The sequence below is a fragment of the Leptonychotes weddellii genome, chromosome 7 (genome assembly GCF_054177405.1).
Source record: "Leptonychotes weddellii isolate Sample4059 chromosome 7, ASM5417740v2, whole genome shotgun sequence".
NCBI classification, from domain to species: Eukaryota; Metazoa; Chordata; class Mammalia; order Carnivora; family Phocidae; genus Leptonychotes; species Leptonychotes weddellii.
This window is the reverse complement of record NC_138375.1, coordinates 54062359-54087049: the sequence shown is the minus strand read 5'-3', so window position 1 is coordinate 54087049 and position 24691 is coordinate 54062359. Positions and strand designations below refer to the sequence as shown.

At 43.1% G+C, this 24691-nt stretch overlaps 1 protein-coding gene across 1 annotated transcript in view; it reads right to left on the bottom strand.

Annotated features, from left to right (window-relative positions):
- The window catches only part of DOCK2 (dedicator of cytokinesis 2), a 386690-nt gene that overhangs the window by 320261 nt on the left and 41738 nt on the right, over positions 1–24691 (bottom strand). The window contains exons 8-19 of the mRNA XM_081825805.1: positions 23084–23197; positions 17618–17753; positions 15736–15811; positions 14672–14748; positions 13994–14119; positions 12474–12598; positions 6904–7002; positions 5014–5086; positions 4798–4901; positions 2648–2831; positions 2420–2517; positions 618–781 (exon numbers count right to left, since the gene is read on the bottom strand). Of these exons, the coding sequence (XP_081681931.1) occupies positions 618–781; positions 2420–2517; positions 2648–2831; positions 4798–4901; positions 5014–5086; positions 6904–7002; positions 12474–12598; positions 13994–14119; positions 14672–14748; positions 15736–15811; positions 17618–17753; positions 23084–23197 (1376 nt within the window). The remainder of the gene's footprint in view (positions 1–617; positions 782–2419; positions 2518–2647; positions 2832–4797; positions 4902–5013; positions 5087–6903; positions 7003–12473; positions 12599–13993; positions 14120–14671; positions 14749–15735; positions 15812–17617; positions 17754–23083; positions 23198–24691) is intronic.

The following is a 24691-nucleotide window of genomic DNA, read 5'->3' as shown; positions in this document are numbered from 1 at the left end:
TATGAGGAATTCTTAATTGCAGGAAACAAACTGAGGGTTGCTGGAGTGGGGGGTGGGGTGGGAGGGATGGGGTGACTGGGTGATAGACACTGGGGAGGGTATGTGCTCTGGTAAGCGCTGTGAATTGTGCAAGACTGTTGAATCTCAGATCTGTACCTCTGAAACAAATAATGCAATATATGTTAAGAAAAAAAAAAAAGAAGAAGAAGGTAGCGGGAGGGGAAGAATGAAGCGGGAGAAATCGGAGGGGTAGAGGAACCATGGGAGACGATGGACTCTGAAAAACAAACAGGGTTCTGGAGGGGAGGGGGTGGAAGGATTGGTTAGCCTGGTGGTGGGTATTGAGGAGGGCACATTCTGCATGGAGCACTGGGTGTTATGCACAAACAATGAATCATGGAACACTTCATCTAAAACTAATGATGTAATGTATGGGGATTAACATAAGAATAAAAAAAATAAAATAAAATTCCCCTTTTACTCACCCTGCCATGCTTTCAAATGAACTAGAAACAAACAAAGAAACAAAAACCCCAGCGGCTCATTCATTCATTGCTCTGGTTGCTGAAAGTTACAATGCCTCCAAAAAATTTCATGAAAAGGACCACAAAGGCCACAAGTTCTCAGTGTTCTCACAGTGAGACAGACATTGATGTCTAATGTCACTAAACATCTTTCCCCTCTTTCTTACCAAAGCATCAAAGACGAGGATATCATACTCATTACTTTGAGAATGCTCCATCATGATATTGAAGAGGGCATCCAGAGTATCCTGGAGAAACTGGACAAAATAATGAAGGTCACATTAAAAAACAGCGCAGGTGACCCAGAAATCCCACTCCTCAGTGTATCCCCAAGAGAATGAGAGTACACATCCACCACACTCTGCATTCAAAATGTCCAGGGAGCTTTCTTCACAAGAGCCAGAACTTGGAGCACCGAATTGTCAACCAACAGCATGAATGAACATATGGTGGCATTTTAATACTACAGAATACTTCATAGTGATTCAAAAAAAAAAAGAGCAAACTACTTCTACATGCAACAATGAGGATAACCCCCATGAGAATGTGTAGAGTAAGATAAGTCAGACACAACAATGTACATTATTTATTACTCTATTTTTATGAAATTCAAGAACAGGCAAAAAAAAATCTATCATGGTAGTCAGCATAGGGGAGGTTGAGAAGGGGTATGAGGGAACATACTGCAATTCCAAAAGTGTTCTGTATCTTGATCTAGAGGGTGGGTAAATGGATATATAAGTGTGTAAAAATACAGGGAACTATACTCTTAGGGTAAGTGCTCTGTACATATTTTACTGTATTATATACTTCAGTAACAAACTTCTTTAGAAAAATAAAAAAGAATGCAAAGGTGGAGATAATGTAATTCCCCCCCAGATGCTTCTCCAAGCTGCCCAAAGGTGATAGACCTTATGAAAGAATTTTCCCACTACTGCTAAACCAGGTAGGTGGGTCAATAGTGCACACTTAAAGCAATGATCTGAAAATTCTACCATTGCTCCTCCATGTATGGAAAATTAACTAAAATATGATAGTCTCCCTTCCTAAGGGATGGGTCAATATTTCCTATAGTTCCTGAAAACACACATCTACCAAATAAAGATGTTTAATCTCAGAGTTTCTACCTGGACCAAGTTCCTGATGGAAACAAGATCACCAAGACCTATGGGAAACACTTGTCCCATAGAACTGGAGAGAAGGGTTGCTTAATTAAATCTACACCTCAGACACTATATTTTCTAGCACCATGTGGACACAACAATACATCTGACATTTGTATTGTTTTCTGCTTGTTTCACTTAAAATGTGAGCCCTGATGTCTTTCCCTCTTTCATGTATAATGCATAATACTCTGTAAGCAGCAGGAACTAAGAATACTTTTTATTTCTAATAGTAACATGTAAGTAGTACTAAGACATCAAACTATTACAGCAACTTATACCAACAAAAATAATTAATAGTTACTATTTATTGAACTCTCTATGATTTACATGTTTAGTTCAATGTTATGTACTTTGTGTAAGAGACTATGCTAAGTAATTTTTAAATATTATTGCCTTGAATGCTCACAACCACTCTACAAAATGTGTTATATTCACAATACTATCACATAAAGTTGGCAAGCAGTTGAGCTGAGATCTACACCCAGGCTGATCTCCTTCCAGGAACTGAATACAACCATAGTTTTCTACCACTCAACATTCAGCATCATTGAACCAAATCAGCCTCTGAATTTCCAGTAAAGGTTTCTCATGGCAATTTGGGACACTGTGTCCCACTGTTAGAGAAAAAGTGCCATCTCCTTCAACACTTCATTTGCCCCCCCAGAGCTACCCATGATTTAAAGCTCTGTCACTGGTGGATGAAGACAAACAAAATGAAGCCCCACTGACCTTCACCACTTCCTCTCCATCGACGATCTTCAATTTCTCTAAGTTCTCCTGTAGCAGCAGAGGCTTCATACGCCACTTCAGCAAACCCAGCAAGCCCACTGAAATAGAGTCCAGGCAAGCAGAATTACTATTCTTGGCTTAAAATGTCCATTCAGGACCTCGCTGGGCCTACCCATGCACACATCCACATGCACACTACATACATACAACTCTTGATGGTTTCATTACCGTTTTGGGTGAGCTTTGTGGAACACACCAGAGTGGAAATGGAGAACACATCTCGGGAGCTGACGGAGAGACCCCCAACACTGCTGGAGCTTCGGCTCAAGGTGGCCCCCTTGTTTTCCACATGGTGTCGATAAGAAGGAAGGGTCAGGTAAGCACTGGCATCCTCCATCTTCTTACTCTCCCCCTGGAAACAATACTGTGGTTACTTCCCCCAGCCAGGGGTACATGCCCAATGCCACATAGAGCTTGCAGTGGCCAGCTTACATATTGTAAGGTACAGAGAGTCAGAATCAGAAAAAATCATCAGAGAAGCAATAAACAGCTGGTATGGTAGGGTTATTTTTCTACAAAACAGGCAAGAACCCAAAGTTACATTAGTGGAAAAGGGATTGACCAACCAGTTGAAGGCTCTATGGACTTCATTAACAGCACGAAGGGAATTGAAGATTTCCCTGACAGGCCATTTTGATTCCTCCTAAATTTCTTGAGATTTTTTTTTTTAAAGTAGGCTCCACACCTAGCATGAAGTCAAATGTGGGGCTTGAACTCATGACCCTGACATCAAGACCTGAGCTGAGATCAAGAATTGGATGCTTAACTGACTAAGCCACCTAGGTGCCCCTAAATTTCTTGAGGTCTTAACACATGCCTACCAGCAAGATAAGGAATCAGCTTAAAGGAAAAGTTAACAGCAAAGGCACTAAAATCTGAAAGTCCTGGGATCTAGACCGTGTTCTACCATTCACAAGTCTTGCCTATGCTTGGTCTTTCTGTGTGTTATTTTTCTCATGATTAAACTGAAGATTAACCATATTACCTAGCTCCCAGAAATCTGGGGCAGACTAAATGGGCATAATGCATATAGAGCTCTTAGCAGAGTTGAGAGACACCTAAGTCCCTTGGCATGTGGAAATGCATGGTTAGAGATAGGCATTACAGGAGTTAATGTTTATTGAGCCCTCGCTCAGTACTGGATGCTGCTCTAAGTGTTTTATATGCCTTGGTTCGTTTCATTTAAACCTCACAACTGCTATCGTCACTGTTGTAGACACTGCTATCATTGTCAGTTTACAAATGAGGAAACTGAGTCTTAAGAAAAATGAGTACATTGCAAACTGACTATAACTGGACCTCTGCCACCACCACCACCCTCCCCCGCCTTCCCCTCCCCACCCCCCCGCCCCACCATGAGTTCACAGTCCACTGGGGAAGAATGGCTTTCAAGGCAAGAACTACTTTGATGTGCCATAAATGAGAAGAGAGCAGCTGTGCAGAAGAAGGGGGTGGGGGTTTCCAGAAAAGCCAGAGAGACTCAGAGAAAGAGTGCCGGTGATGAAGCCTCGATGAGGCAGTGTTTGCCATGGAGACCATAGGCAAAAGGGTGTTTTCAGCCCCAAGGCTGAGAAAGCCAAGGACAAGTGTTGGATCCCTATGCCTGTGGCTTAGCCTTGTCCTCCTTCACAAGCACATGTTTTGTCTCCAGCCAGGTGCTAGCATACGCATTCCGCTGCCACAAGAGGGGTTGTGGGAAAGCAAGCAGGTGAGATCAAGATAAACACTTCCTACTTCTCGAAAGCAGTACAAGTCTCATGATGTAAAATAATGATGGCCGATATCTGTATACCCTTTTATACATAGCCCTTCCACATAGGTCATCTCGCTGGTTTGTCATAAATATTACCATCACACTGAAGAAAAAGGAAACGGACACTCAGAAAGATGTGTGAGATGACTCCAGATTTAGTCAGCAGCAGGATTGGGACCCCAGATTCTGATATGTTTCCATTAGTTTCCAGCTCTCAAATGTTTCTTGCTGGTCTTCTATACATCCCACAGGGGTCTTTCCAGAGTCAATAGCCCATTCTTTATGTAACAATAACCTTTTCCACTTACTCAAGGTGCTATGTACTCATCACGGTTGTGTTTATATGAGCGGTCTCATGTGATACTCACTCAACAATTATTCACTGAGGGCTCATAGAGGGGGAAACAGAGGCAGAGAAATTAAGACTTCATGCAAGGCCACACAGCTGGTGAACCCTGGTGTGTGTGATTCTGTGGTCCCTGCTTTTAACCACTAAGCAATCCTGCCATCTTCCCTTGGCTTCCTGAGCCCCACTCACTGCAGAGTTAATTCCAACATATGGTACCTTTAGGACGACCAAGTCGTGGCATCCATCTTGCAGAGTGGTCCCATCTTCCTTCATCAACTTCACATAGGACATGGCAAAGTTCTTTTCTCCTTTATCTTTAGCTGGAAATAGCATTGTGAGGTCAGGAAAAAAAAATGACACATGGACCACCCAGTTATCCCACTCCTGTCCCCTGAGGGGAGCTTCAGAGATGCCATTTCGTCAGGTACTCACATTCCAGGGATGACCGATGTCGAAACATGAATCTCAGATGGATCCTCTGCATGTCTTCAATAGGGACAGCCACCTTGGTAGGCAGAAACCAGAGCTCAGAAGACAATGAGTTAAACAGCCCTCCCCACTCCAGCCCACGCCCCAAAAGGCAGCCTGACCATTTAACTGAGAGAGCTGCATGCTGATTTATTACCCATCCATCAAGCCTGATGAACTGTAAATAAATTACATAAGAACTAGCTATGAAGAGAAAATAAAGTACCAAATGTAATCCATTTGGCAAATTGCAGTCCTAGCCAATGAAAAGAGGTCCGTAAATTACAGTGGGTTAAAATGAATCTCCCCAAATTGATATAAAAGTCACATAACTTAAGCACAGGATTTGATGCACTGCAAACTGCACAGTGCACATTTTCTTTACACACTCCAGGAGTTCTGGCAACTGCAGCAGGGCTTAGCAAATTAACAGTGGTCATTAGGGGGCATGCTTGAGAGCTCCTGTTTATGCAAATTCATAAAAATGCTTGACTCCAATAATATTTCAGAAAATCTTAGGGCTCATTCCCATCCTTGGCTGGGCAGATACCCAGATGCTTTTACCTCTGAAGACACTGAGCCAAATCACTCAGGCCTCAGTCACCCCAATTTCACTGTCCAGTGGGTGGTTTGTCACACCTTAAACTGAGGGCCATCAGTCCTGGCTCTGGACTGCCCACCTCCTGACACCTCACAGCTCTCTCTGTAACATGCAATTGAAGCCAAAACAGAGAAGCTTAGCTACCTGTGAGGAAACCACCTTGATTTTTAAAAGGGACAAGTTTACACTGTATAGATGACTATTAAAAGCCAAACAGTTGTATACTTTGGGACACTTTCTGCTCCAGAGAATGAAATTTGAGCCTGAAGAGGTCCACCATTTGTGAATTCAGACAGAACAAAGGAACTGAGAGCCTCCTGGGTGACTGCAGTCCAATTCTTTCTTTCATTGTGAATCAAATGGCCACTCCAAGCCACAGTCAGGTGAAACGCTGGCCTTGCTGATGCCAGGCAGAGGCCCTGCAGCCCAAAAGCTCACAGTTCACATGGGGAGACGCATATTTTAACAACCACTTGACAAGGGCTAGCAAAGAGAAATAATTAGAGTACAAGAGAACACAGAAAAGAGAAGACCAACTTGGTCCAATAGCTTTCTGACCCCCAAGTTGGGCAGGTCATCATTTTGAAGAGTGAGTGCAAGGAATGAGTGCAGTGAGTTCAGGGAGACCCACTGAGGAAAATGGGAATATAGGTGACCAGGCAAGAACCACTGAGGTTTGGAGAGCTGTCTCAGAAAAGGAAGTTATGTGAACATCTTGTGTTTGGGTTCAGAGCACAGGGTGAATAAAGACTGCTACTAATTACAAGGCAGAGACATTTGAAGCTGTGTTCAAGCTCCACTGTTCACTGAATTAATTCCAAACTCTTCTTCCAATGCACGATATTCCCTTCTGCTTTGTGTGACAATCTGGTAATGCGAATATTTGTGATTAATGCCACTTTTGTCTCAGGCACCCTCCCAAGATGGTATCTTTCATGCATTAAGTGGGCTTTTATAGCCTCACGTTCACTTGCAAGCTCTGTCGCTCCTCACTGCTGAGTGGAATGACACAGCTTGGTGGGCTGGGCACTGTGCGCAAGAAGACCATCTGACAATCCTATAGTGGCTGATTCTAGGTCAGTGAAGGGGGATCAAGAGAACCAGGGTACTCACCCATTGGGCCACAATTTCCACTGCCTGACACACCACTGGACACACACTAGGGTATTGCTTCAGATCTTAGGGAGGTGTCTCAGAGCCCCTAGATATGTGTTTGCTCTATCATTATTATTATTTATTATTATTATTATTACCTTGACTGTTTCCATCCACCGTGGTTGTTTGACTTGATAGTACACAACAGACCGATATTCATTCATGGGCTTGTCCCCAGCTCCCACACAAATTGCATTCTGACCCAAGAAAAACAAAGAGAAAAAACACTACAGAATTGCCATTTTCTGTGCTTGGGCAATTTCAGCCCCAAGGCCAACACTGGCCTTAGGGTCTGGGAAAATCCTCCCTTTACCAACCCTTCCGCCAGATACCCTTCTACATTACAGATTTATACATGAACATCCCTGGCCCCAGGAGTGACAGCTGCTTAACTACAGAAATTCTATTACTTGCATTCTGGAAACCATTGGAGCACACCAGGCACTGACATGACTGCTTATTGTAAATGGTAACCAGCCTTGGAGTTACTGCAGGCTGCCAGTCTTATTAATCCTATTTGTTTCTCAAATCTGAATGTGCACAAAGTTTACAAACAGGCTCAGATCAGTCAAGCAGCAGCTCATTCTGATGGATTCTGATGCTAACAGGAAAGCTGGGTGAGGGGAGGGAGCCTGGGCTGCAGACAGATACAGGGGCAGAGGGGCCTGAGGGAGCCCCACCATTACCAAGCATCTTCTGGTATCAGGCCCATGCCAAGCACTGGGATATGGGCAGGAGTCAGATATTAAACCTGACATGAGAGTTCAGTTTTGGGGAGGGATCATTAGATAAGCAGACAAATCACTGAACAACACAATGTGATGACAGACATATGTCTTTACTACAATGGGGCACAGAGAAGAGATCCTTAAGTGCAGCCTGACAATTCAGGGAAGATTTCTTGGAGGTGATGACAGTTGAGGATCTTGAAGAAAGATTCCAAGTTGGCTTTGAGCAAAAATGTGGGAAAGATATTCCAAGCAGAGAATGAGCACAGAGCAAGCATACCTATATAGGATATTTATTGTTTTCCATAAAAAACACTCTCAGAGTAACAAGGAAAATTATCTTCTAACAGAGTCTGTCAGCCCCTAATTCTATCTCTCTCTGTTAATTCTAGTTCTTTGGCCCCCCAGCAAGATCTAAGCTGGGTCTCCCAGAAAGGGCCTAAGAATTTTACCTCCAGTCTCTAGAGATCTAGGGACATAAGGATTGGTTTTGGAGCCCCCAGCCCCCAAACTGCAAAACTGTGTGCCTCTGGGCATTTTTAGGATGACAGACTCCTTGCTCCTTACCAGATTCCATCAGATTCACCAACAGATCCTTGATACCACCACCCCCACCATCACACCACCAGGTTAAGTGACCAAAGCAGGCCACGTACGAGCACTCTAGGACCCCCAATGAGAGAAGCTAACTGTGGGAAGGAGAATCCTGCCTCTCTCCCTGGAATTCTCCCTCTTTACTTCTGAGCTGTCAGGCAAGAATGATTGATGGTACTCGCAGCCAAACTGAATCCATTTTAAAATAAGGACATAGTGTCCTTTCAGAATTAACCTCTAAAAAAAACAAGAATTGGGCCATCTGGGTGGCTCAGTTGGTTAAGCGTCTGCCTTCGGCTTAGGTCATGATCCCAGGGTACTGGGATCAAGCCCCACGTTGGACTCCCTGCTCAGAGGGGAGCCTGCTTCTCCCTCTCCCTCTGCCTGCTGCTCCCCCTGCTTGTGTTCTCTCTCTCTGTCAAATGAATAAATAAAATCTTTATTAAAAAAATTTAAAAAAAAAACGAGAATAACCAGTGAACTAAAAATGAGGAAAGGCAATCTCTTGGTTTTCAATGGGATGAAGTCTGTCAGAAATTTTTGAGGCCTGAACTATAAACATGCCTTCAAACTTATTCTAACCATTTAGAGACTGCTTTTTGTCCAGCATTATGCTGAGCCCTTTACACGTACTACCTCACTTAATCTAATCCTCACAACCACCACCAATGATCACCACTATTATCCCCATTTCAAAACTGAGTAAACTGAGGCCCTGAGAGATTAAGTCACTTGCCCAAAAAGATAGCTGAGCGAGCATACATCTCAGGCCCACTATCTCTCTTGTCTAGTGTTCCTTCCATAACAACCTAGATGCTTTCCAGCCTCCGAAGATTTATATCTAGTGACATTTATGGGCTTAGAGTTTCTGTAACTCCAGTGAATCCCATGTGGCTCATAAAATCTGAAAATACACATATATCTCTGGTAAAAGTAAAATTGCTATATGGCAGCAACTGATTCCCACAAAACTATCTTGATGAAAGTTTTTGATTACCCGAGGCTGTAGAAAAAAGATTCAGTATTACTCTGAGAAAGACCTAAGACCCTCATCCTCAACAAACCAAAGATAAAATTGAATGTTTCCACATGTGTCAAGAATCATGACCAGGGACTAAGCCCAGTTTTAGAGAAAATATAAATTTATATATGCTCTAGTAAACCTATTCAATAATTTTCCCCATTGCCACCCCTATGGTCCCCAATTAACAGTAAGAATTCCTCATTAGTTTCAGGTCAATTGAAGACAATCTGAGTAGGAATCAGGAAAGCCTAGCCTTTAATGCTGACTTGGTTTTGGTAGACACACTTTAGCAGGAGTTCAAATCAGGCTCCTCACATAGGCCCTATTTCCCTGGTAGTAATACTGGAGGGACAAATGACACCATGGATGCAAATGCATTTTAAGAGCCAGAATGTTCTATACCTATAAGACCACATCCTGGGAAGATGCCAATCATCATCCATAAGGCAAGAATGAAGCCAGAAGACTACCATTCCTATTTAGTAATAATGGCTAATTTTAATGAACACCTATTATGTAGATCACCTCACTTGATGTTCACAAAAGCAAGGTGCAACTGCTGGTCTCCTACTATTCAGACAGAAAATTGTAGGCATAGAAAGATTATGTAATTTGTTCAAGGTCATTCTGCTAATCAAGGCTTCACTGGGAATTGAGCTTGGCTGCCTGGCCCTAGAGTTCATGGTCTCAAGCACTACAATACCCTGTTCTCCATGTCCTGCTCTATCCCGATAAGCTAGCTGGTCTCAGAAGAGCAGAGGTTTCTAGGCCTGGCATTGAAGCCTTCTCACTTCTCCTTAAACTTGCTTCAGGCAGCTGTCCACATCAGATTGCCCATTTGACTGCCTGGGTTCCTGCCCAGTTGCTCTGCCTTCTCTGAATGTTACCCCTCCTTCCTGTTTCCGAGTATTTACTGCAAACCAGGTGCTTTACTGGTACCATTTTGTTTAATTTGCAACCCCAAGAGGAGATGATGATTCCTCTTTTACAGACAAATAAAACTTGCCCAAGATTACACAGCTACTAGGAAGGGAGGTTGGGATTTGAACCTGATCTATTTGATCCCAGAGCCTAACCCATTAGCTTCTCTGCTATGGCCCCTCCTGAACAAGGTTGCTGAGAGCCCAAAGTGAGCCAAGGATAAGTGTAACCTACTTTGTCCTCTGGCCCTGCTCTGCCAAGGGCAGTGTACACCTGGAGCAGGAAAAGAAATAGATACCCCACAGGAACCCACCAGTATCAAGTGTTTGAGTGTGCTGCCTGACACTTAATTAGGCAGTAATATTTATTTCTGCAAATAAAGAAAGAGCAGCCTCCCACAGGCTTCCTTCGCAATTTTCAATAGTCAGTCAACTGAACTCCCCCATACCTTGCCTAATAGAGGAAACTGCAAATTACCACCATGCCCCATAGTTATCTCTCCATTTCAGCCCCCAGAATACCTGCTTATATATTCATCTTTGAAGAGTGTGTCTGCTCAGCCTGGTAGGATATGACTGGAAAAGGTGGCAGAGGGGTAGAAGGAAGAATGGTTCAGAAGTGAGATAAGACACCTGCCTTCCTGTTAACTGTTCCTTCTAATTTGTCCTTCAGCAACAATGAAGGCAAGCTATCAGTGTTTTTAAAAATGAAGCTGAGGTTTAAAAGTTCTCCAACAGGTAGTTGGATAAAAATAACTTCAAAGCAGTGGTCTATACGTTCGTGAAATGCAATTTCCCTTTCAGATAAAAACCCACGGCTCTTCTTTTGTGTTCCTTTGAGCAAAGTGTCTTTCACTTATTTTACTTTTCAGAATCCAACAAAGAGGATGAGTTAAACACTTGGATTTTTGCTCAACCAGATAGTAATTAATGGGGCCAGTCTTTACCAATAAAAACACAACGGGGTTTCTTTAAATTCAAAAAATAATTATGAATCTTCCCAGAATTTGAAAGAAGTGGCTATTAGCATCATTTTTGAAATGAGAAATAAGTTGGAGGATTTTTTTTTTAATGGATGGGCATTATCATGAAGTGTTTAAGAGGGCCTGAAACCTGGACTCAAACCCCATCTCTGCCACGTACTAATTTTACGACCTTGGAAAAGTTGTTTCATTTGAAGGTTTAGTTTCCCCCTCTGTAAAAATGGGAATAATAATGGTAATGCATCGTACTTATCCCAGCACCTGGCACATAGTAATTCCTCTGTGAATGCTAGTTATGTTCTTAGGTAGAGGGTAGCAAAATCTGCCTGAACCCCAGGCCCCAAGGTTAGAGCAGATGACTTATCAATACTCCTGCCCCCACCCCACTGTGCTATCTAATCACCTACTGTGGCCTAAGAGGAATCTTTGCCCACACTGAAACTGCTGCTGAGAGCTGATTTTATTTTCAGCTCGGTACTCCAAAAGGAGAAATTGAGAAGTAGAACCCTCCCACACACTGGACACAATTGCTGACAACCTTAAAGGAAATATAAGTAAATAAATGTAAACACACATGAGAAATATTGTATAGGACATATGCTGTATAAATATTTATAGCAACATGCTTTGCATTCTTGAATACACCGTGTTGGCCCTCTGGAGACCAATTTACGAATAAGGCTTTCCACCAGAATTTCTAGCTGAGCACTAGGGAGTTGGATTAAGTGTTGGGAATGTCTGTTTTGAGGCCATCCTGAGTCTCCACACCAGCCCAAGGCTCTGTATTGATCCTTTTTCTTGCCATGGATTTTGTCCGAATAAACCAGCTCAGATTTCAATGACAACAACATTTTAACAGCAAAAAACTGACCTTTAAGCTAAGGCCAAGCAAAAGAAAGAAAACAGAAAGAAAGAAAGAAAGAAAGAAAGAAAAAGAAAGAAAGAAAGAAAGAAAGAAAGAAAGAAAGAAAGAAAGAAAGAAAGAAAAAGAAGGGATCATGAAAGGGGAGAAACAGACATTGAAAAACTGCTTTGAGGGGCGCCTGGGTGGCTCAGTTGGTTGGGTGACTGCCTTCGGCTCAGGTCATGATCCTGGAGTCCCGGGATCGGGTCCCACATCAGGCTCCCTGCTCGGCGGGGAGTCTGCTTCTCCCTCTGACCCTTCCCTCCTCATGCTCTCTCTCTCATTAAAAAACAAAACAAAACAAAAAACTGCTCTGATGTAAAGACCAAATTAACACAAGGTCTTACTATGGACCAGTGTGCAAACCAAGCTCTAAAGGTGTAGATCACGTTACTCAAGGCCATCCCGAAGGCACCTGGCATTTAGAGAGCAGATTGGGATGGGAAAAGCAAATCTTCGTGAGCAGAAGCACCCAAGGCAGCCGGGGCACCCAGAGCAGCAGCAGGGTCCCTTACAGGCAGCGTTTTGCCGTCCTCCGCGCACACACACATGATCACTTCCACATTCCTCTGGGTGGTCTTGTTGTACTTGTCAAAGTCGCCTTGTAAGAGAGTGATGTAGATGTCGTTCCTGACATCCCCTGCAGGCAGAGGGAGAGAGAGACAAGAGCTGGCATCTTCACTGCAGGAGAGACACTTACTAGAAGGCACAGGGGTGGGGGTGGGAGGGCAAGTGCCCTGCCTTGACATCTACTAATGAAATTAAAATCAGACATATTTCAAAGAAGCATTGTTTCCTCATCAGGGAGGCTGGAGAAGGAGGTAACAAGGGGATGGAGGAATGCTAGGACATCAGTTGCAAAAAGGTAGGTAGGATGGTCAAAATTGGCTCTGTTCTTCTCTCCATTAAAATTATTGAATTTCCATCCTCTAGTGACACCTTCTGGGAAGGCAAAGGAAAGCTCCTTGGCCATAGATCTTTTACTGTGCTGAAGCAGATAAGGTCACTTTTCAAGTGTCCAAGGAACATGGGGTCAGGAAGGAGGTTCGGAGGGGGGCGCCTGGGTGGCTCAGTTGGTTAAGCGGCTGCCTTCGGCTCAGGTCATGATCCTGGAGTCCCGGGATCGAGTCCCACATCGGGCTCCCTGCTCAGCGGGGAGTCTGCTTCTCCCTCTGACCCTCCTCCCTCTCATGCTCTCTGTCTCTCATTCTCTCTCTCGCAAATAAAAAAAATAAAAAATAAAAAAAATTAAAAAAAAAGGAAGGAGGTTCGGAGGGTCTTCAGGAATGGAGGGAGGGCAATAAGAATTGAAAACCCCACAGCGGAATGCACAAGGAATTGATGGTTCAGGTACAGCACAGGCCCCCAGTTGGACCACCATACACCATGGAAAGGAGTAAATCGGCGAGAGCAGTGGTGGACACAAGTCTAAGACAGGTTTAAGATAAAAAGGGAAGTTCTAAAACAGTGTTATTATATAATCTTCTTTTGTTTTTCTTTTACTATATACACGTTTGGACAATTTTAATAGCAGGTACTTCTGGAGACAAAAGTTTGAGGGAGCTTTTAACATTTCACTTTTTACCTTTTCATGCTATTTGAACATTTTACAACAGGCATTGAGTCCTCTGGTAATAAAAAAAAATAGTTTAAAAATTTAAGAGAATGACAATATTCTCCCCAAAAGAATAGAACTATTCTATGTGTAGTAAAGTAGAAAGGATGTCAATGATAAATTATTAAGTGATAAACCAAGTTGCAGAACACTATATAAAGCATATAAAGTAATGGTATATAAAGCATATGTAGTGTGATCCCATTTGTGAGGGGAAAAAAGTGCATGTGTATATATTTATGTGCTTGTGTTCATTACATGACTGTATGGAAGATTTTTGGATATACAAAAATCATTTTCAGTGGTTGCCTTCAGGGAGAGAAATAGAGAAAAAGCAGTTGAAAAGGAAGGAGTTGACTTTGTAAAAAGAAAATGGTTGTGACAAGCCAGACCACCCCCCACCCCAGGGGAAGGCCAGACCTGGCATGATGATCTCTGGGAAGCCCAGCTTCCTGGCCACCACAGTGGTCCTGTCCACCAGATGTGGGTAGTCCTTGCGGATCTGAATGATGTCACCCACAAGCATCTTCATGGTCACCCAGAGGCCTGGAAGGGAATGCTTACCATGAAGAGCCAACTTCAAGGTGTGCTCAGTCTTACCCTCCCACCATCTCTCCCTTTGGGGTCTTTCTGGAGGAGACTGCTGGAAGCAGAGAGAAATAATTACAGATGTGACCCAACACAGGAGGAGGAGGAAGGAAGGTGGAAAGCAGAGGGGCTCTGGGGCCAGGCATCCGTGGGTTTGAATCCCACTCCTTACTTCCAGCAGCGTCAGCTTCTGTCAAATTCATCCACCCAGCCTTTGTGAAGTGAGGTGGATACCACCTATCTCATAGCACTGTGGGAAGAATTAAATCCAATAAGGAGGTCTATGAAGGTGTCTGACACATAGGAGATGTGGTTTGGGCACTAGGACATGCCTCCCAGATTCAGGAGATGTGGTTTCCATTTCCATAGATCACATGCTCCCATTTCTCACAATGGTCTGTCTGGAAGGAAGGCTATGTTTCCCAGGGTTTATGATTTTGATCTGTTTTCCAAAGAATCAAGAGCTCCCAAATCAGAGCCCAGCCCACTCGGCACATCGTGGCACTGTACCTTGCCCTCCACTGTCTCCCTTGGAGGCTGTAACTTTGCCCAGCAGGCTGTGAAGGAAGTCATTCTCAGCAGTCACTCTGGGAAGGAAAAGAAAGCACAAAATGCTTGCATGGTGCTCTCATGGGGTCCCCACCTTGAGGTTCCACGTGCTCCACAAATTTGCCCAGCCCCTCCATACACCTTAGGTGAAAATCGAGCCTGCCCATGCCAGCTCAGACAACATATATGCCATCAAGAATCAGATTTCTCTTTTTCACAAAGCAACATGGCTCTGACATCTGGAAATATCATTCTTACAAGTAGAGGCCTTTTTTTTTTTTTTTTAATCTAGAAGACTCTTAGAAAGTAAGGATTCCTAAGCCCTCAAAAGGAACATCTGTTCACCAAGTTGGCAAAGACTAGCTGTTCCTGCTCGGTCCTAATCACATAGCTTAACTAGAGTCACTGACTTCATGACCAGTAACAAAACTCCATTCTCTTTGGACATCTTTGGTGTAACAAAGTAAGGACAACATTCTCAAACTGGGGGTCCTGCTTTCTAATAGACTCCTTTTTAGAGCAGGAAAAGGACATTTACCCTCCTCACTACCCTCCTCTAAAATCATGAATATTTCTATCCATGAGAACCAGGTGATAATTCCCTGTTATATGTTGCTGATAAGCTGTTGCTTGACAGAGTTGTAGTTCCTGTATTACTTGTAATTAATTAATCAATCTTTTGTTGATTATCTGTCTAATCTCCCATCTAAACATAAGCTCCATGAAGACAGGACCATGTCTATCTTGTTGAGCACTTCATGCCCCATGCCTGGCACAGTGCCCAACCCTCTGCCAGCTTTCAATCAAACTCTGTTGAATAAGTAACACCTGATAAGTGAATGGGTGAAAAGCTGGTTGGTTTCAAGAGCCTTGGCACTGAGATCATCGTTCTCTTCCTGCCCTCCTCTTGGGAGGCCCCACGAGGCTATCATCAACTCAGAGAATCAGTTCATTTTGCTTTTGAGCAGCCCTCAGTGAGAAAGGGTGTGGTTTAAGAGAAGGGAAAGAAATGGGAAATCTCTCACGGGTGAAAAGGAATGAAGTGCTGCTTTTCTTCATCACTCTCTGCTTTCCCCTTGATGATGTCTGTTATGTCCATAACTAGAAACAAACAAACAAAAAGAAAAAGGAAAGAAAAAAGAGAAAAAATCTATTAATGACTTATGCCCTCCTGCTCCCAGGATACCATGTCAATGGGATGAGATTGTAGTACAAGAGGCTGGGTCAGGAAGTTTAAAAAGACAAGCAAGCCAGCATCAAGCAATACACAGACTGCAAGGGTTCATAATGTGCAGCACCTGGCAAACACTTCTGGAAAAAGCAGGCTGGGAGGTCAGCAAGCCACAGAAACATCCAAGAAACTGGTTTAGCAGAGGCCAAGAGGAGAGAATCAGAACAATGGCTACGAAATTAAACAAGTAGGTTTGGATTTGACATATATGTATTGGACGTCCACCATGCCTACAGAACCCAAGCACAGTGACTCCCTGTAGGACCTGAGAATCTGAGGACCACATCCCCCTGCCCAGAGTAAGTGCTTAAGGGGATGAGCATGTGGCCTATGCTCATGCTCCTGGGGCTTCTACTAAAACTCATGGGAAAGGGGTGTTTTCTTTCCCCTGGATTACTAAACTGGTAGGATTCAAGCTTGGATTGGCCCACATTTTGCCAACTAACTGGACAGTCAACTTCAGAATAAGCCAGCAAGAGGACATAGTGAAACATAAATTTGAGTTCCTGGATCCAGCTATGCCTGAAGCAATCTATGCCTGAACTTTTCAGTTACACCAGATTGTGGTCACCTGAAACCAAAAGAGAAAGCAGACTACAGCTGGGGACAAAGGCACACTTTGAGGAAAGGTTGAAGGACCCTTACTGTCCTAAAAGGGACATTGTGATGTCAGGAGCATCCCTTATATAGAATCAGCATTTCAGAGCAGGGCACAAATCAATCAGGTCAAAGTCTCTCATTTTGCAGATAATGAAACTAAGGCCCTGGGGAAAGTGCTTGCCCAAGGTCACCTAGTTAGCTAGCTAGCAACAATGCCTGATTAAAAAAAACGAGTTAGCTCTTTATAAGCTAACTTGTCCGCCCTCCCACTTTGCAAGCAGTGCCAGGGGGCTAGTTGGAGAGCCAGCTGGTTTGTGAATACAGATCAGGGTATCTTGAAAGGAAGAACATGAAACAGTGGGTTTTGATATGATATAGAGGAATTATAAATGGTACACGACATAAAACTGGCATATCAAATTGCTGTTTCCACAGGTCTTTAAATGGTCTTTTAAGAAAAAAAGGTACTTTAACTTAAAGTGGGCTAATTAAAAGGAACTATATTAGGTAAACAATAATGCCAGTTATAGTTAACAAAAACCATAAAAGTGGGACAAGAATGATAAAGTCTTGGAAACCCCAAGAGAGAGAACTAAGGCGGAGAAACACGAGGAGGTGAGGTTGCTCGGAAGCAACCTCATTTGGTCACACCGATTCTCCAAACGTCCACTTCCATCTGGAATTTAGATGTGTGGCCAGTGACTCATACTGTGTAACTGCATTTCCTGTCCTGGATATTTTTTTAAAAATGATTTGCTCCTCATAATTAGATCCCACTCGTACTGTTCTTCCTTCTTCACCATGCTGGGGAGCAAAGGCACCAACTGCTCAGACAGCACCATGCTCCCAGTGCTCTGCTGCAGACACGAGGAATCCATTATTCACTGCCTTCATCATAAATCTGGACTTAGTCACCAATTATTTTGATTTAGTCACCAGAAATGTAGGTATTAGGAGCTGTCTGGTATAAATTGGGGGAGGGGGGGCAAGGAGGAGAGGGAAAGAAATAATCTTTAAAATTTAGCCATATAAAATATGCACTTCGATAAAAGTTTTGGTGTGTAGTGTGTCATTACCTGCCACCCCAAAGGGCCGCCTCAGTCCCTGCGTGCACTTCTTTGTATTCGTATCCTTGAGATCCATCTTCCCCACTCGGACTATTTGACAAATCAAGTAAATTTTATCCCTGTTGAGGTCTTTGTTTCCAAGATCCTGTAGGGCAGGAAATGAATAGTTACACATCATGTGTCTAAAGAAGTAGGAAAGGAAGCCCACTAATAGTAAATTGTGGGGGGATGTACTTAGCACATAGTATACACAGCCCAATCATACAATTAGTCCTGGGAAAGGTAGAAAACAAGACGATCATAGCCATTTCATAGACAAAAAAGGTGAGTTTTAGAAAGGAAACTGAGTGACAGGTCTCTGGTGTTCAATCCCAATTCTTCAATTTCAAACTAATAAGGAGAGAAGGATAGAAGTACAATATCAGCTATACGGGTGGCATGTCCTATATGCCAGCTGATGGATCCAAAATAGCATTTGCCACAAATGACTTCATCCATCTCATCACTGCTCAGCACCACTGAGGGAGAAAGCAAAAGGAAGAGGGTGCAATCCCAACAGTTACCATTTACTGAACACCTGATGTATGTATATCCCTCAGGAATGGGTTGTTGTGGCACCAAACAATCCCAGCATCTCAGAGCTTATAAGACAACAGAAGTTTACTTCTAGCTCAGGCTACCTGCTCAGTGCAGATGGCTGGGAGCCCCAGTCATCCACCTACCCTGGGCTCCTAGCTGACCGATGATCCATCTCATCACAACACATGCTTCTACTGTCCCCACAGCAGGAGAAGGGAAGGTGGCAAATTACCTACTGGCCCTTAAAGCTTCCACCCAGAAGAGACACATCACTTTGGCTTGCATTTCAACGACCAAAGCAAGGCAGGTGGCCGTAGTTAACTTCAAGGGGGACAGCGGAGTGCACTCCAGTGTGTGCCTTAAAGAAGACCACTGACATGGTGAACTCTGCTAATGTGTCATGCACTGTGCTAAGTTTCTCATAAGCCATTGTCTTGTTTGATCCTTAACAATACTCTGAAGTGGATAGTATTATTGCACCCCCATTTTATACATGGGAACACTGAGACACAAAGAAGACAAGGGGCTTCCCTGGGATCAAGACCTTAGTCCTTGGAGACATTGTCCAGTCATTCTAAGACCAAAGTCTATAAACCTAACCACCACAACATATCTCTCGCACCATCAGAAAGATACAGAGGAGGGATAACCACCTGGACCACCTCAGTATCTGACTGTCCTGCTCAAATCTAAAAGCTTCAATGTTCTTGGGACCACCTTCCAGCTGGGCTAAGAAGAAAGAACATCAAAGCATGTTGTTGGTATCAGAGTAGAGAATCCTGGGCCTGGCCTTACTCGAGAATAGTTGCTTTTCCTCAAATGAATCCTCATATAGGCATATGCACTGGGAATAGCCTCTCAGCTCACGTAAGAGCCAGGGCCCAAGCAAAGCAGCCAGCCCCACCCTCTCATTGTGGCTGGTGGGGAAAGAAGAGTGCAGGGGGTGCAGAGTTTCTGGAAAAAAAACATGGCCCCAATGTGGTCCACACCTTTCTGCTTGGGGCCTGTGATGGTTACATTTTATGCATCAACTTGGATAGGTTATGGTGCTTAGTTGTTTGGCCAAACACTAGTCTAGATGTTGCTATGAAGGTATTTTGTAGGTCAGATTAACATCTATAATCAGTTGACTTTAAATCAAGGAGATTACCTTCCATAATGTAGATATGCCTCATCCAATCAGTTGAAGGCCTTGAGGCCTTATTCACTGTTGTACCTCTAGCACCCAAACCTGAGGTTTCCCAGTGAAGGAGGAATTCTGCCTCAGGACAGCAGTATAGAAACCCTGCCTGAGTCTCAGGCCTGTATGGCTGCCCAGCCATACAGATTTTAAATTTGCCAGCCCCCACAATCATGGGAGCCAAATCCTTAGAATAAATCTATCTATATATCCTATTGGTTCAGGTTCTCTGGAGAACTACTGACTGATACAAGGGCTGTCCCTTCACCAGCTGGGGAAATGGACATCTGCTTCCCTACTCTCCAAAGTCTCCCTGCTGGGCAGGGGGAAAGGGAAGGTAGGGGAGAAGGGGGCTTTCTGACTAAGGAAGCTCAGCCACTCATTTGTATTTTAAACATTTGTATTGTATTTTAAACATTTGTATTTTCTGCCCTGCCCTTTAGGCACTTGAATTTGAGATCTCAATTACTTTGCATGCAGATGGTTGGACAGCCTTTTCTCTGGCCTGCCTCACTCCTTCCTCCCACCCACCCTGAAATCCCCTACAAACTTATCTTTAGAAGCCATGTTCATTATTTCACTTCTCTCCCCACAATGACGTTACCATCTCATTTTCTACCCTATTAGTGCTAATCGTCCCCAGCTGACGTGAAAGGTCCCAGACATAATGTATTTCCAGCTGTCCTAGCCAACCAATTCCCCACTATTCTCTGCATGTAAGTTCTCTATTTTTGTCACAAAGATTCCTCTATTGCTCCACAAACACACGATGCTCACTTTAAACTCGCTCTTTCTTCCTAAGCCCCCTGTCCACACCTCTGACTCAGATACTTGCCTCTTATTCCTCTGTATATCCAAATCCTTCCCATCCTTAAGAGCTCAAGTCTTGCTTCCTTTATAATGACCTCTGCCCTTAATTCTTTCTCTTATCTCATTAGGAATTGTCATATTTTTAAAAATATCTAGTTGGTATCTTTCAGAGGCATCCTAGAACCACAAAGGCCCTGCCACCTGAAAAGATCCTTCTAGATGTTATGGGCTGAATTACATCCCCTCAGAATTCATATGTTGAAGTCCTAACCCACAGCACCTCAAAATGTATTTGGATATAGGGCCTTTCAAGAGGTGATTAAGCTAAAATGAGGTTATGCGATCTCCTTATAAGCAGAGGAGATTAGGACACAGACACACACAGAGAGAAGACCATGCGAGGACACAGGGAGAAGTGGTCATCTGCAAACCAAGGAGAGAGGCCTCACAAGAAACCAACCCTGCAATCACCTTGATCTTGGACTTCCAGCCTCCAGAACTGTGAGAAAATAAATTTCTGTTCCTTAAGTTACCCAGACTGTGGCACTTTGTAATGGCAGCCCTGGCAACTAACATACTAGGTAAGCCTACAAGGTTCTTAATTAAGCCCCTCTTCCACCCCTCTTCTCTGAAGAGATTTCATTTGATCAAAGGAAGACACCAGATCTTTAAGAGCTGCCTCATCATCAGAGACTCTTGGCACTAGAGAATCTTAGCATGTTACAGAATACTTGAGCACAAGTTATTCTCTGGAGAGTGTATAAATGTGCCATCCTCACTCAGAACTGTGTTCCAATCTGTGATGTTTCTCAATCATTTTTACTTTGGCCTTATAAAACTCAGACATATTAGGGAAGCTGAGGCAGGACAAGAAAACTTAAAACACATGTCACCTGATTTAGTAATTTATTAGCACTCCTTTTACTGTTCAGTCTTGTTTCCTGTGTATTAGCAATAACCCCCAAACTGGGCAAATTCTTTGGGAAACTGGTAGTATACTCTGCTTTCCTCTTAACAGAGCCAAGGAAGGTGAATGCTTATAAAGCATTCAGGGGAAGTTCACCATCGGCCCAACCCACGTTCCTCAAAGAGGAATCCAGAAAGAGCTAACATCCAGAGACAAGAGAAATAAGGCCAGAAAGGCACATGCCTGCCAAGTCTCATCTTGTCTCTAACTTAAACATCACCTCAATGCCCAATTGAAAGTAAAGCCCAGTCACACACCATCATATCACCCTGTTTTAATTATCTGCATTGCGTGGATTGCCTTTTAACATTTTCTTGTTTATTTATTCATTTACTTATTTTCTGAATTCCCCCCATCACATCTTGAAAGCAAGGGCCTATCAGCTTATTCAATGCTGTGTCCCCCATACCTAACACAGAGCTTACCCATAGTATTCATTGGATAGCTCTTGAATCAATAAAAGAAGCTAGAGCACCATGACCTTCCTTGTCCCAAAATGAAGACTCCCATCATTTCAAGATGGAGAAGTATCATCCCATTGAACCAGTCAACCAAGGTTCTCAAGTTCATTTGCTATGGGAAGGAGAGGTGGTGGCACAGGCAGAATTCCATGCAGGCAGAATCACGTTCTCATTGATATTGAGAGACACAAATTTACTGATGCCTTTTCCTTCATGTTTACATCATGAATTGGTTCTCTGCAAAATCAACCATTGATTGATTCCCTGTCCTGGTCCCTCTCATGAAATATCTGTCTCCTGGTTTAATCAGGAAGCCCCATGAGACTTTCCTATTTATCAAGAAAATAAATAGGCTCCTCCTTCTAACTAATAATAGATAAACAGGACTGAGACACATTTATATATGCCAGGAAAACTTTGTCTAAGCAATTAGGACTATGATCTTATTCCATGCCTCTGGCCCATTTTTCAGGAAATAACAAACAAAATAAATCAGCTGCACTCCAATCTAATTGTGACATAACATAAGACATTGCATTTAATGGGCTGTAACTGGAAAGTTATTGTAGAACAACGTAGGTTAATCTAGCATGTCGGTCACTCCTGGATCAAACTCACGGGTTTGGCCAATGCCCAAATCCCTCCTTGGCTCCTCCTCTGTAATTTCCCTTGCTAACACAGGCAACAGAGTGAAAAATCTCATAAATGCTCTTTTTCCTCAAAGGAGCTTGCAGAGAACCAATATCTTTAGGTATCTTAAGATCACACTCTTAACACACCCTCATGGAAATAGGACAAGAGAAAGGTCTTTGCTGGAAATAATAACCTTATCTTTTTCTTTCCACTGTTTGTCTTTTCCAGAACTAAAAAGCCAGGCTCACTTTTGGAAATAAATCGTCCAACTAACAATTGATTTCAACATTTCTACATATGTTTTGCCCAGTGAATACTGGTATATAGAAGAATGATCTCAGGGATCTGTTAAGATCCTTAGTCATCTGTGATTTGATTATGTTCAGAATATCCAATTTACCAATGCAGTCAATGTTCTTAGAAGGTCTTTTCTTTTTTCTGATACATTTTATAGAGGTTTTTAGAAAGTCTGAGCCAAAGAAAGGAACTCAGGTTAACCATGAATTAACTGATAAATCAGAACAGCTGCTATACCCAGTTCATGTAGACATTATTGCTGGAAGGGATCTATGCTTGTTTACACAGCACTCTGCATGTGTTCTTGGTGTGCATGTGAGTGAGAGAGAAAGAGGGAGGGAGCTAGAGAGGGGAAGATCCATCTTCCTAATTGCTTCCAAAGGGCACACAACACCCCCCCAAACCCCGTCTGCTCTGAATCTCTCCAAAGCCCAGAACACAAATCTGCATGCAGGTCATGCTCCCTCCTAACCAAGTGACTGGTGTCATTCCAAGATCATACCTTTGTAAGTATGGAAGACAGTAACAAGAACACAGCGCACACCCACCGTGAAGACCACTTTCAGGTTGTTGAGCATCTCGATCTCCTTCGGGAAGCCCTTGCTACCCCATCGCACCAAGTAGTTCTCACTGTGGGAAGAAGAGTGGCAACCCGTTACTACCTGGGGCTCAACAATGCTTTGGTAAAAATACTCACTGAGCCTTTACTCTGTGCTCAACAAGTACTGGCTGCCGGGGGCATGGTAGTGTCAGAGACAGACATGATCCCTCCTTCTAAGAGATCACAGTTCTGTCTAACAGAGACCGGGGGCAAAGAATCACTAATGTGTGCATTCACAGTCTCTTTCCCTTCCCCATCTGCTGAGCAAATTCTGGCCCAGCTACCTAATATTTTTGAAGAGTAGCAGCATTCTCTGTAGAATTAAGAGTGGGAGAGATTGGGGAAAGGATTTTGGTATGTTTTGCTGGACGTTAAGAACGCATTTGCCCTTCTCATCTCATTCCCTTTTCAAGACTAAATAAAGATTTGAATTTTTAAAAAATTACCCATTGGACATGGGGCTGTTTCCTTGAATGGAACATCACACTGTGATGGGCCATAGACGGCCTTAGCCATTATCTGAAATACACTTAAATAACTATCTAAATGCAGTTGTGACAACTATTTATATTCAATTGTGCTATAAAGACAAAGTTCAGGGTGTTGCAAGAATGTATATCAGAAAAGTCTGGACTAGTCTGAGTGGTCAGGGAAGTCTTTGCCAGGTATATGACATGTAAATAAAGTCAGTCAGGAAAAGAGAGTGAGAAAGGGAAATGTTTCAGGAAAAGCAAACATACATTCAAAGGCCCTGAGGCAGGCTGGAGCTTGATGCATCTAAAAAAAAGATCCGAGGAGAAAGTGATAAGGGAATACTTAGAGAGGCGTTGTAGGCCATCCAAGGATTTTGACTTGATCCTAAAAGGAATGGATACTCACTAAAGGATTTTATGAGGGGCAGTCACACAGTTCTGACCTATAATCATTTACCATCTTACATCTTCTAATAACCATACACCACCTTGTGAGGTTCATACTAGTTAGTCAGTCCAGCCACACTGGGAAAATTGAGAAGTCTAGCGCTTCTTTAACTTAAGAGAAACTTGAGAGTTTGCTGAGTTGAGTCATAACATTTGCCATGCCATATAAGAGCATATATAGTTGGTGTTAAACAAATGCCCATTATCTTGAATTAGGATAAAAATAAAATAAAGCCCAAAAACCAAGTCACCCCAAAAAAAGCGTAACAAGAATTTATCAAAGTTAAGGGGAATTGCCTTAACAATATCTTGTTACTGTCTCTACTCACTCCTGGAAGACTAATGAGAGCAGTCTGAGCAAGTTCAAAGGGGAAAGGGAACTGATAACAAAATGAACACAGTTCTGGATTAACCACTGGTTAAAATTCAATCAAGTTGTACTATGGTGAGCGCTGTGAATTGTGTAAGACTGATGAATCACAGACCTGTACCTCTGAAACAAAGAATACATTATATGTTAAAAAAAAAAAAAAGATAGTAGGAAGGAAAAAATGAAGGGGGGAAAATCAGAGGGGGAGACAAACCATGAGAGACTATGGACTCTGAAAAACAAACTGAGGGTTCTAGAGGGGAGG